Here is an 11,793-nt window from a genome sequence, read left to right as displayed (position 1 = left end):
GATGAAATACCTAAATGGTAAATATAGGTGGAGTATATGGATGTATTGCACTATAAAGTTATTCTCCTTATAAAAGCAAGCAAAATATATTTGGAGAATAGACAGATTTAATATGAAACCCCAAATATATTTAAGAAAAAAAATTTTACATGTAAAAAACTCCAAATTAATATCTTCTTGGAGAATGAATTGCTATTTACCACAGTAAACGTTGACAAAAATAAAATGTATGCTTTGCTAAATTTTTTAATTAAATGCACAAAAGCTGCAGAAAAAAATCACATGATAAATCCAGGGAATCTAGAGATACTTCAATTCACACATTCAATAAATATTACACAGCTGAAGTGTTAGGACTTTATAAATTATCCCTCAGCTCAGCTTGCACTGGGTTGTCGCCATAGCAATGGAAAAGGGACAGTTAAAAGACAAGTTACCATGTCTGTGGATGGTGGTTATATTTCCTCCTCGATTTTTTTCTTTCAAGAAAAAGTCTCTATGCAACTAAAATTTAAATTCTATTTATATTTCCTTCTCTGATGCAAGACAATTTGGGATTACTTTTGGGTAGGTGGCAACAACTTGTTTATTTTTTTTCCCAAGATTCTAGTGTACCAACTTTTTATATCGAAATGTTTTAGATCAAAATATACTTTTCTATAAAAGATACCAATTCCTGAAGACATTTCCAACCCTATATATTCCTTCCTGTGTCAGGCAGAGCCTTGGCGGGAAGCAGATGGCGCATTCAAGTCAGCCAATGAAAGAGATTTTAACAAAAGAACAATTTATAAAGATGTGACAGGAAAAAGGAACACCGACGAGACACGAAGGGTACCTCCTAGGACAAAACTAGAATCGTTCCCATCCTGATGCTGGAAGAAGTTGCCAGAACCCTAAGCGGGAGCTTTACAGAGCGCCCCCTGCTGGGAGATGCAGTCCACGGTAAAAGACCGAGGGATCCTAGCAGGTATCTGGCCAAGGGGAACTAGCAGAATCTACACATGCACACTTCTCCTCCTGATCCCCTGCACTGCTCTTTACTGGCGAAGCCAGACCAGCATCCCTCGCACAACAGGACCCATTAACAGGCCCAGCATACAGAGCGGGGCCAAAAGGTGACTGAAAATATCTAAAGAAGTAAAACCACCACATTCCCCACCCAGTCATATAATTTACTGACAATCACCTTTCCATTTCAAAATAGCACAGGAAGGTTTTTTAATCAGAAGAACTAGAAAGTAGTTTGAATTCCAGAGCACCTGGACAAAAAGGAACACAAGGAACAAGACACTTGGATGCGTTATAAGGTAAGAGAAATATTTATTTAATTTTGCACAAGAACGAGCTTATACTGAACAAATTCAAACAAATAATAGTAAGTGCAGTAAAACAAGGAAATAGGGATGACTTTTCCTGTTAGAAAATATTAAGTAACCATGCCTGTGCATTATTTTTATCATTACAATAACTTGTTGCACATTTCTTTTCAGCGTGTATATTGTACAGAACACGTTATAGCTTCTTTGCTTGGCTTCTGAAAATATAATTCAATCACTGCCTTATGTTTTCATTTTTTTGCAGTGAAGGACCTAACTGATTTGTGAAGATTCTGATCTAGAGGAAAATTGTCTGCACCAGTGAAGCCAGAGTTCCCCGGGGGGTCATGATGTCACAGAGTGTCCCCCATACCCACTCTCCTACAAGGTGGTATCACACACAGCAGAGACAGAATCCTGGGCCAGTTTTGCCCAAGAATTTTCATTGTGTGATTTTCTCAAGCTCCACACATTTCATAATTGAAAGTTCACTCAGCTATTAACACAGCTGCACTCAGATGCCCACAAATCATCCACTGTAGGTTTTAACTTTTTTTTTTTGGTCTTTTTAATGAAAGAACCTTCTTTAAACAGAAATCTCCTGTGAGACAGGTAACTTCACAGTTCCTGAAGGCACTGTGGATCCACTGAACAACAGATGTGGCCGTTCTAGAGAAAAAAGAGAAGCATGGTATGAATGTGAAAGCTGGTAGCATATACCCACACTCATTGCTAGCCACACACGACTCTATCACTGACTTGTTTATGACCCCAAAAGTTTACCACTCACCCACTTGTCATGAACAGTCATGCCCAGTTATTTATGGCAAACCATAGGCTAGCTTCATCCATCCTATGTATCCTGTGGGTTGTATTTGTTCTTTTATTTATTCACAACAGATGGACTAAATTTCTGAGCAACATCAAAGTACAAGTATATATATATATATATAAAAGCATATATGGATAGCATATATTGGTGAAGTATAGTTTATTGGGGAAGAAAACTAGTCAGGGTCAAGCAAAATTATAATTTAAAAATTGTGGAAAGAACTAAAAAAAAAAACCACACCATGTGGTCTCATGAGACTAGCGAGATTGGCTGTCCCGATGTGGTCAGAGTGAGGGGAACTTCTCTTTAGAGGTTATGTTTAGAGGTTATGCACTTAATATTCTTTGTATTAATATTCTTTGTATTACTTGTTATGTATCAAGAGAATTATATGAAAAGACAGGCCAAAACTCCCCCAAAACAGAATGAGTAGTGGTTTTTAGTGAAGAGTTCTGTGTTGTTAAGAAACTGAAAAAAGCTCTGGGTGAGAATTTCATGTTAGTGAAGAGAACAATGTAAAGTAGAAAAAAACAGGCAGGAAAGAGTCAGGCATATATAATTAGCTTTCAGGACTAAATAACAAAATAAATTAGTGTAGTGTAAAGAAAATATATCACTGAGACAGTAACACCCACTGCCTGAGGGCAGACTGTGTCAGACACTTTGGCAGGAGCTTTAAAGACTACTGTAAACTCAGTCTCATAGTGTCTCCTGCAGGATCCCTTTTAATAGTCACACTTTAGTTTCAAAAACTGGTCATCAGCTTAAGTATAATGTCCAAAATCAGAGAGGTAACACATGGTACTGCTGGGATTAAAATTCAAGCTAATTTGACTATAAAATGCATACTTTAATATTTTCTGTTAATTATAGATGACTGAAAGTTATACCTTCTTGTGCTGAATCAAAAGTGCTTTTAAGATGAAGCGTTATAAAGAAAAAAATTTTGATACTTTAGTCTTTGTTGAAGCAGATCAAATGAGGGGAAGTATGTATAATGAGGAAGAATATTACCCATTTAACCTAATCCACTTCCTTTCTAAGCTCTTATTAAGCAGACTTCTTATTTTGACAGCAAGACAGTTGCAAACATGTCTTAGATCTCTACTGGGATAATAAGTTTTGTTATCTTGTACAGAGACTGAAGTTCCTGACCATAACTTGGCCACATTATCTTTCCAATCTATTTACTCAATAATGTGCAGGGATGTACTGGTTCCTTTAGTACAGTACCAGTTCTTCAGACTGCCTGGTCTTTAAACAAAGAAAGAGGGACATTTGTGGAGCGTTCTGCCACTAAGTATGTGAAGTCAGAATTGAACTCTATGGGAAGGAAATTATTAGTATGATTTCCCTGAGTATGTTTTAGGAAGGGACTGTCACTTTTCAAAATATTCCTGTAGTGTTTTTCCTTATTCTGTATCATTTTGTCCTGCTGTAATAAGTCAAATGCTTCATATCACTGGAGAGTCCTCAATTAGGGAAACATTGTTCATATATGAAAGAATTCTAAAACATCCATTTGAGGCTTTAGATTCAGAACTGTCATGGCTACTCTTCTGTTTCTGAATAATACACAGTATTGTACACCAATGTTATGTTAATGAAACTTAATATATATGTTTAACAAAAACCAAATACATAGGATGGATGCACAGAAGAGAGATAGATGAAATTATTCTGTTTCAAAAGCAACACCTCATAACTTTCCATGACTTGATTAAACTCCTCATTGTAGCTTCCATGGGTGAGGGGTCATAGCTAACTATGTGCTGTTTATTATAAAATATTTACCAATTAGGACTTGAAAGGAAGTTAATATCACTGCAGTTGCTAAATGAGTAAGTTAACCTCTGCTTAACAGAGCTGTATCAAAAAAAAAAAAAAAACATTGCACATCTAAATACATTCATTTCTTGTTTGTGAAAATACGTTAGAAAAAATTTTCTACAGGGTCACCTAATGGAAAAGACAGGGATCAAAAGATGGGCGGCAGCGTTCCTGGATTTTGGCCTTTTTTTTATAGCCCTCGCTTTTGTAGGAATGACAGTAAAACTAACTCTCTAAATCTCTCTGTCTCTCTGTCTCTCTCTCACACATACACATGATTAACCTTTATAGCTATCAGGTATAAAGTCTGTACAAAATATAAAAACTATTGAAAGCAGTGGGGAGTGACCAAAGCGGATAGTCACTAGGGGAGTTTCAACCTTTGAAAGGAGGAAAATATACTGTTATATTCCATTTTACTTGGCATTTCCTTGGCATTTCCTAGTCTGTGAAGCTTCGGCTAACTATTGCTGAAGCAGAAAGTCACCATCTGATAGGACACAGATACTAAAGGATAGCTTCTATACTAAAGGGCTGTGGAAGTAGCTGGAAATTCAGAAGGGAATATCTAGAAAAGAAGGAGAGATTAGCATAACAACTTTTCTTAAATCCTTGGTTGATCTTTAAATTGAATGGGAGACTTGGGACAATCAGAGAGTCACAGTTTGAAGGTTGGAAGTACTGAGCAGAAATTCCAGATGTTGCTCACTGTGGGTAGCAGTGTGTAAAATCTTTATCCTGCCAAATTTGAAAGAATGAATAAATAATTTAGCATTTCCAGGGTTAGTCCAAATGGGCCACAATGAAGAGCAAAACAATGTTTCAATATTAACAGTCATTCTAGAGCTGAGGATAAATCTACCTCTCCAGTGTAAAGTTGGGGCTATATAAGTGCAATGGGCTAGAACAAAAATAAATGGTTTCAGAAGAAGTTCATGGAATACCTGGGGGAGAACTGGGGCTGCTTGTTGGGTGTGGTATGGGAACACACATCTGAAGGGGGTGGGGGCACCTATTCCCATGAATTATATTCAGTGTTGTAAACTAATATTACCTTAATAATAATTTTAACATTTAAGGTCTATACCACAGATCATTCATGATATTCAATAAGCTATACAAAATTTTAGACATGTAAAGACAAAGGAAAATGTGGCTTCTAATCAGAAGAAAACAGTGAATAGAAATGACTCAAAGATTATTTAGATGGCATAATTAGCCAACAAGAAACTGGAAAATAGTTATTATATGTGTTTGTGTGTATGTGAAGAGGTAAAAAATGATGGCCATAGTGAATTAAAAAAAAACATGGTATATCTCAGCTGAGAAACTAAAATAGAACTAAATGAAAATTCTGCAGCTGAAAAGTACAATAACTGAAATGAAAACTTCAGGACTAGTAGCAGATTAGAACTCGAAGAAGAAACAGTAAATCTAAAGATCTGGAAATGACCTAATTCTTAAAATAAAGAAAAAAATGAAAAAAAAAAGTGAAATTTCAAAAGTGACAAAATAAATCTATTATAATAGTGTCAAACTGAGATTTGCTAAGGGAAGTAGGTATTACCTGAAAAGGAAAACAAAGGTACTCACTTGTGTTGGAAATATTCTGTTTTGATTTTTCAATCTCATCAAATTATTGAAGCAATAATTTTGCATTTCACTGTAATAAATATTGCCTTGAGAAAAATGAAATAAAAGGGGATCTGAAACTGAAACCTGCTACTAGCACTAGTAACTACCTACTATCGTAGCTAATTATAAATGAATTGTTTTTATATGACATAGTCTCATTAATACCCACTAATATTTGACAGTTTATTCTTAAAGTTATTATTGTTCTTTTCATTTGAAACTCTAAAAATCCAGATTAGAAGACAGAAATCTATAACTTTCAGTTATATATAATTAAAATATTTATCTGTTCATAAAAACACATATTATATAATCTGTGTATGCTATACAATTTATCATACACATAATAATATATATTTTAAAATCCCACCATCAATATTTCAGAATGTTTTCATGTAATTTATTTTCATATTCCTTTTTTAACCTTTTTACAATCAAAGTACATACATAAGTATACGGTTTTAATCTTAATATTTATTAAAAATAGTATTATTACTTAAATGATAAAACAATTTAATGATATAATATATACTTATGCATTACATGTGATCAAATATATAGTAAATAAATAATTATATAATGTGATAAATTACATTCTAGTTTCTGTAAATTATTCAATCATTTTTTCTATTTTGACCACAGGCATCTTTCTTGATTCTGCATTGACAGTGTTAGATGATTGACTTTCTGTTTGCTAATTTTGTTTTAAATTTTCTTTGAGGTATATTTTATCACCTTTTAACTAGGGAAAAAAGAACACTCTGAATTTTTTTTGTTTTGATTTATCTTTAATATTTGATATTTTTTCCATGTAGGATCTGTTTCCAGATATAATAGTATGAAAGATTATTTCCCTTAAATTGATTCCTATTCATTCCAACATTTATGGAATTATCTTTCTTCCTCTGTTTCTTGCAAAGTTTTCCTAGTCACATAACAAAGCCTGCATTAGAATGGTGCCCATTTTTGGATTATTTTTTTTCACAGGTAGACCCAGTAATCCTAATGTCAGACACTTTCAAAACTTTAGGTCCACTTTCAAAACTTTAAGTGTGACATTGTTGACAGATGAAGGCAATGTTTAGGAAGTTGGGAACTTCAACCTTATAAAACTCTACAGTGTTCCATACCTCAATTAGCATTACATCTACGGTCTTCCTAGGAGTTTAAAGTGACTCCCTGGTCTAATTTCCAAAATGTCCTATTCTGCTGAGTGATTACTTATGAAAGGAAATGACCTTCTAGTCCCTCTTCCTTCCTTATTTTTCAGCTGCATAGATCCTTCTTTATTGTCAGGCGCTCAAAGCATAATGTCTTTGGCCAATGTAGGGGTGTGTCTCTACTAGATTTCAGAAAGATGTTCTTATAATTCATGTGTTTAACTTCTAAGTAGAGAAACATTTTTAATCTAAGCAAATTAAATTTGAAGACTTTTTAAAAGGAAGACAAAAATCTAACCCTTACCCAGCTAACTCCATATTTCTCATCTCATCTCCAGTGTCATTTTTTCTGGAAGCAACTGGCTCAATGTACACCTTTTAGCCCAGCACACCTTTCCATTGGAGCACCTACCACTGTTTGTGATATTGCCTTTATCTGTTTCAAACCTGGCTAATGACTTTTTGTATGGATCATCTCACTCAATCCTTACAGCAATCCTCTTAAGGAGCTACTAAAACTAATCCTAGGTAATAGTATTACATTTCAGCACTGTTATTTGAGGTCACATCAGTGATGTGGTTGACTAGACTTTGAATCCAGGTAGCCTGATGTGAGATACTACAATCTTCACCTCTAGACTAATAGTACCAAATAGAACATTCTGCAATGATAAAAATGGTTTCTGTATGTGTTGTCTGATGTGATAGCTACTAGTCACACGTGTCTAGTGAGCAGTTAAAATGTGGCCAGTGGGACTGCTCGGAATGAAATTTTATTTGTATTTGATTTTAATTAATTTAAATAGCTGCATGTGGCTACTACATGTTGGACAGCAGAGTTCTAGACAATAAGCTGCCAGGCAATGATTTCCAGGAACAATTGTGGCTGATTTTGCTTATCATTATACCCCTGGTGCTAGCACAAAGCAATCTGTATTTATTGGTGAAAACAAAGAACTCAGAGGGGAATGGGACGAGGAGATAAATGAAGAGAGCTCTAAAGGCACCAAACTGTGAAGAACGTTCACCTCCAATATAATATCTGGTGGCTGTTTTTTGCATGCATTTTATTTTGGAAATAACATAGAGTAAAAATGAGTATCTGGGATAAAAATTGAGCACATACATAGAATGCATATTTGATAAGAAGGCAAAGGGAGATGACACTGAATAACAGCTTCTGAGAATCAGCATCAAACTGATAAGAAATAAAAGTCCAGAGTCTTTTCCTACAATAAACCAAAAATCCTGGTAGGTGCTTAAAAGGTAGTGAATAATAAGCTCATCTGTGATTTTTACTTAAGAAAACTCTGTAATATTGTTCTATCTATTACTCAGTGCATCTTTCCTAGTAGAAACATCTATCTGAGTCACACTTGGTGTGTTTTTCATCCCATCACCTGGTATATATTTTTGTTGTCACTGCTCAAAACAATAATCTAACAGTCAGATAAACAGTTTAATGGGACTGAACTCTATTTGGTAATTAAGTGTCAGAAAGTATTTTTCCATTGGTCACTAATGCTGAAATTTCTAGATATGCTCTGCTAAATATCCTCATATTAAATGTATACTAAAGCCACACTACATATACCTTTTAGTAGAAGTAGTGACTTTCAAATTTGCTAATGCAATTTCAGATAACAGCATTAAGTAGTCACTCAAAAAGCTTTGCTTGATTGACAAATTGTGCCGACTGAAAGAGCTGGAAATTCTGGGTTGAAGGAGATAATAATAGTTTCTCAAAGCCTAAAGAATTATATATTTCTTTGTCCTGTTACGCCAACCCACTTTAGTAAGAATTTGTCTAAGTGAATCTGAATTAAATTGCTCTATGGAAAACATTTTAAAAATAGAATCCTTATTTAATCAGAACATTTATAGATGTCTGGTTATGCTATGTTGGAAAAAAAAATGACATCTTTATTTTATTGTTGGTAAGTCTTCCAGATTATTTACAGTTTTAGCGTTTGATTCCAAAATTATGAAGTTAGAATGACCATGAAGCCACCTTTATGTAGGAACAATAACTAAAATAGAATGCTTTCCACTTTATCACAATTCTGAACCCTGTATACTGTCTACATTACCTGTATCTTTGCGTTCACAGAAACAAATGGAATACATTCTATTTTCCTATGAGTATAGGGAAAAAATCTTTATAGTGACTTTGCCCCCAACTGTAGGAATAAAATATGGTTTAAAAAGCAGATCTTAAATTTTTCAACTCAATGTTACTGACCACAACAAACCAAGAAATATGCCCATTTTCACTGTATTGATTTCCACTTTGGAAAATGTAATATATCTACTCTGTCCATATATCTTACAGAGCTCATAAAAGAACCAGATAAAAATCAATAAAATGATATTGTTTTCTATCATGAAAGAAGAAAGATGAAGTCTGGTGGTGGTGGTGTTCCCCCTCTACCCCCAGATGTATACATACTTTATGGCAATTTAGGTTCTTTTTGGTGACATACATGGCTGAGCATTCGTGTTTCTGAATAAGTGCCGCTGTCTATGTGAACCAGCGTGGGAAGACTTATGGGAGTCAGCCTTGGCAACAGTGAAGCTGAGTGACACTCTTTGTTTGAATGGTAAGTGGGAAAAAGATAGCTTACCATCGGCCAGGATAAACACTAAGAACTACCAGCCCCGGGTGTGCCCCTGAGTCATATGTAAGAGGCTTTACCTTGCACTGGCAGAGAGTACACTCGGCGCCGTGTTTGATCCATGAGGACCCAGTAAAGCGAACAACATTCATCTCATCCAGGCAGGTCTTGGTGATGTCGTTGCGGATGGTGTCGGCCTGGCAAGGGTCGGTGACGCAGCGGGAGCAACACTCGTTCTCAGGAAGGACACTGAATTCACACTCCACCTCTGGGCAAGGCAGGGGCCAGCAGTCCACCTCTCCTTGCTGTAGGGAGAAGACATGTGAGGGTGGAGGGAGAAGAAGGAAAGCATAAGGAGAGGAAGGAAATGTTTACCAAGTACAGTGTTTAACAAACAATTTATTTGATAGATGCTTATACTCAGACCTTCAGAATCATGATTCTTGGCAACAAGCAAATGCATTTTAAAAGTCTTTAAGGACCAAATAAGAACAATAAAGCAAAAACAAACTTTTTTTCTCTTAATCAAATTTCCATGTTCTAATCTCTCCATAAAGAGAATTATTTACTGTGGGAGATATTTTTATTTAACTTTTTGCCTGAGATACCTTTTTTTGTTCATTTGATATTTCACCCTAACTTTTTATTTTTTCCCTTCTGCATAAAGAATATTTTGCTCATGTATTTTTTAAAACAGTGATATATAATTTGGCAAGATGGTAGCAGAGTGAAGACGCCGAAATCATTACACCCAAACTCATAAAGGAATATAAGACTAAAAATGGACTGTAGACTTACATACTATGAGTTTCAACCCAAATGAGAGCACCCTGGACACACTAGAAGGAAGATAACTGAGGAAGACTCAGCAATTAGGGAGCTCTGATAGGGGAGCTCCGATTCGGGAGCACCCAGGCAGTAGGGGTGACACAGTCCTCAGCCCCTTGCTAAAGCCCTGCAGAAAAACAGAGACAGCTCAGATCCCCAGGCTGCGGGGAAAGACTGCAGCTCCGATCCAGGAGCACCCAGGTACCAGGAGGTGCCACGGCCATGGACTGCAGGCTTGCTGCTCTCCTGGTCCCTTGCCAAAACCCTGGAGGTGAAGAGGGAGAGCTCAGCTTGGTGAGTAGAACCCAAGTTGTGGGGATGAACTGCTCAGAGTGGGCACATAGAGCCTTGGAGGTGGGGAGGAGGAACTGGTGACTGGGGAAGCTGCAAGACTTGCAGCCTTTCTAGTGCTCCCTGCATCCCCCACAGCAGAGGACTGAACCCAGGTGCCATGAAGTCGTGGTCAGGACTTGGTGCCATTTATTAAGGTGGGGTCAGCAAGACTCACAAAGCCCAGGAGGTAAAAGAGGGGGAAAAACCCAAAATGGTTAGACAGGACTCAACTACAGGCCCAACCCTGGAAAACTGCAACAATCAACCAGGAGATTTGTTATGGGTCTACCCACTTACCACACCTATGCAAAAAACCTGTGGTAAAGCCCTGGAGTTAGAGACAACTCAGCTGTGAGAGGACCCCAAGCAGTGGGGAAAGACTGCCCAGGAAGAGACTGCTTGGAGTGGGGACAAAGAGCCCTGGAGGCACTGGGGAGGACTGGCAACCTGCTCAGCTTGCAGCCCTTCTGGCACTCCTTACACACCTGCACCCTCTGCCCCCATAGCAGAGGCCTGAAGACTTGTGAGCCATAAAGGCTCACAGTGCTCAGAAAGTAAGCAAAACCAGTGACTGGCTCAACCATAGGCCCAGTTGTAGGGAAACCTACAATATTTCAAACTCGCCACACACCCCCACAGACACATCCAAGCATAGAGGGAACCCAGGACATTGGAAGGCTGCAAAGATCAACAAGCACCTTCCAGAGATAAGGACTCAATGTGTTACTAGAAGAAGCTGAACACCACAAGAGACCCCTGACTGTTACTGGCTGAGATGACAGACACAACTCCACACAATGGAAAAAAATCTGGAAAAACAGGAGATTTTCAAATAAAGCACAACTCAGAATATACTCCACAACTGAAGTGTCTAGAAGTCCCTCAGGCATCCCAAAAAGAACATTTAGAAAAAATGCTGGTCAATAGTAGCAATATTGTCTCGGCGAATAGAAGGTATTTGAAAATACACAACAGGGAAAAGAAGACAAACAAATATCCAAGCCAGTCCACAGGGGAAAAATTCACCACAGAAAGATCAGTCACTAGAAAGCACCAAAGAAATAGAAGAACTGCTCAGCCTACCAGATAGAGAATTCAGAATAATCATCATGATAAACAAACGAAAAGATGAGAAGAAACAAAATTATATGAGGCAAGCCATTAAGGAGCTGAAGAATGCAAACAAGGAAATGAATGAAAGAAATGATAGAAATGAGAAAGAAAAAAATGATATAAGACAA

At 36.8% G+C, this 11,793-nt stretch overlaps 1 protein-coding gene across 3 annotated transcripts in view; it reads right to left on the bottom strand.

Annotated features, from left to right (window-relative positions):
• Positions 1-1,299: 1,299 nt before the first annotated feature.
• The window catches only part of NELL2 (NEL-like 2 (chicken)), a 334,876-nt gene continuing 324,382 nt past the window's right edge, over positions 1,300-11,793 (bottom strand). For all 3 annotated transcript variants that reach the window (XM_012720507.1, XM_004675947.2, XM_012720508.1), the window contains exons 20-21: positions 9,472-9,696; positions 1,300-1,988 (exon numbers count right to left, since the gene is read on the bottom strand). In XM_012720507.1, coding sequence (XP_012575961.1) covers positions 1,938-1,988; positions 9,472-9,696 — 276 coding nt within the window. In that variant the 3' untranslated portion in view covers positions 1,300-1,937. The remainder of the gene's footprint in view (positions 1,989-9,471; positions 9,697-11,793) is intronic.

Source organism: Condylura cristata, unplaced genomic scaffold (genome assembly GCF_000260355.1).
Source record: "Condylura cristata isolate star-nosed mole 26May11 unplaced genomic scaffold, ConCri1.0 scaffold00004, whole genome shotgun sequence".
NCBI classification, from domain to species: Eukaryota; Metazoa; Chordata; class Mammalia; order Eulipotyphla; family Talpidae; genus Condylura; species Condylura cristata.
The sequence above is the reverse complement of the archived record's forward strand: the minus strand, read 5'-3'. Positions and strand labels throughout refer to the sequence as shown.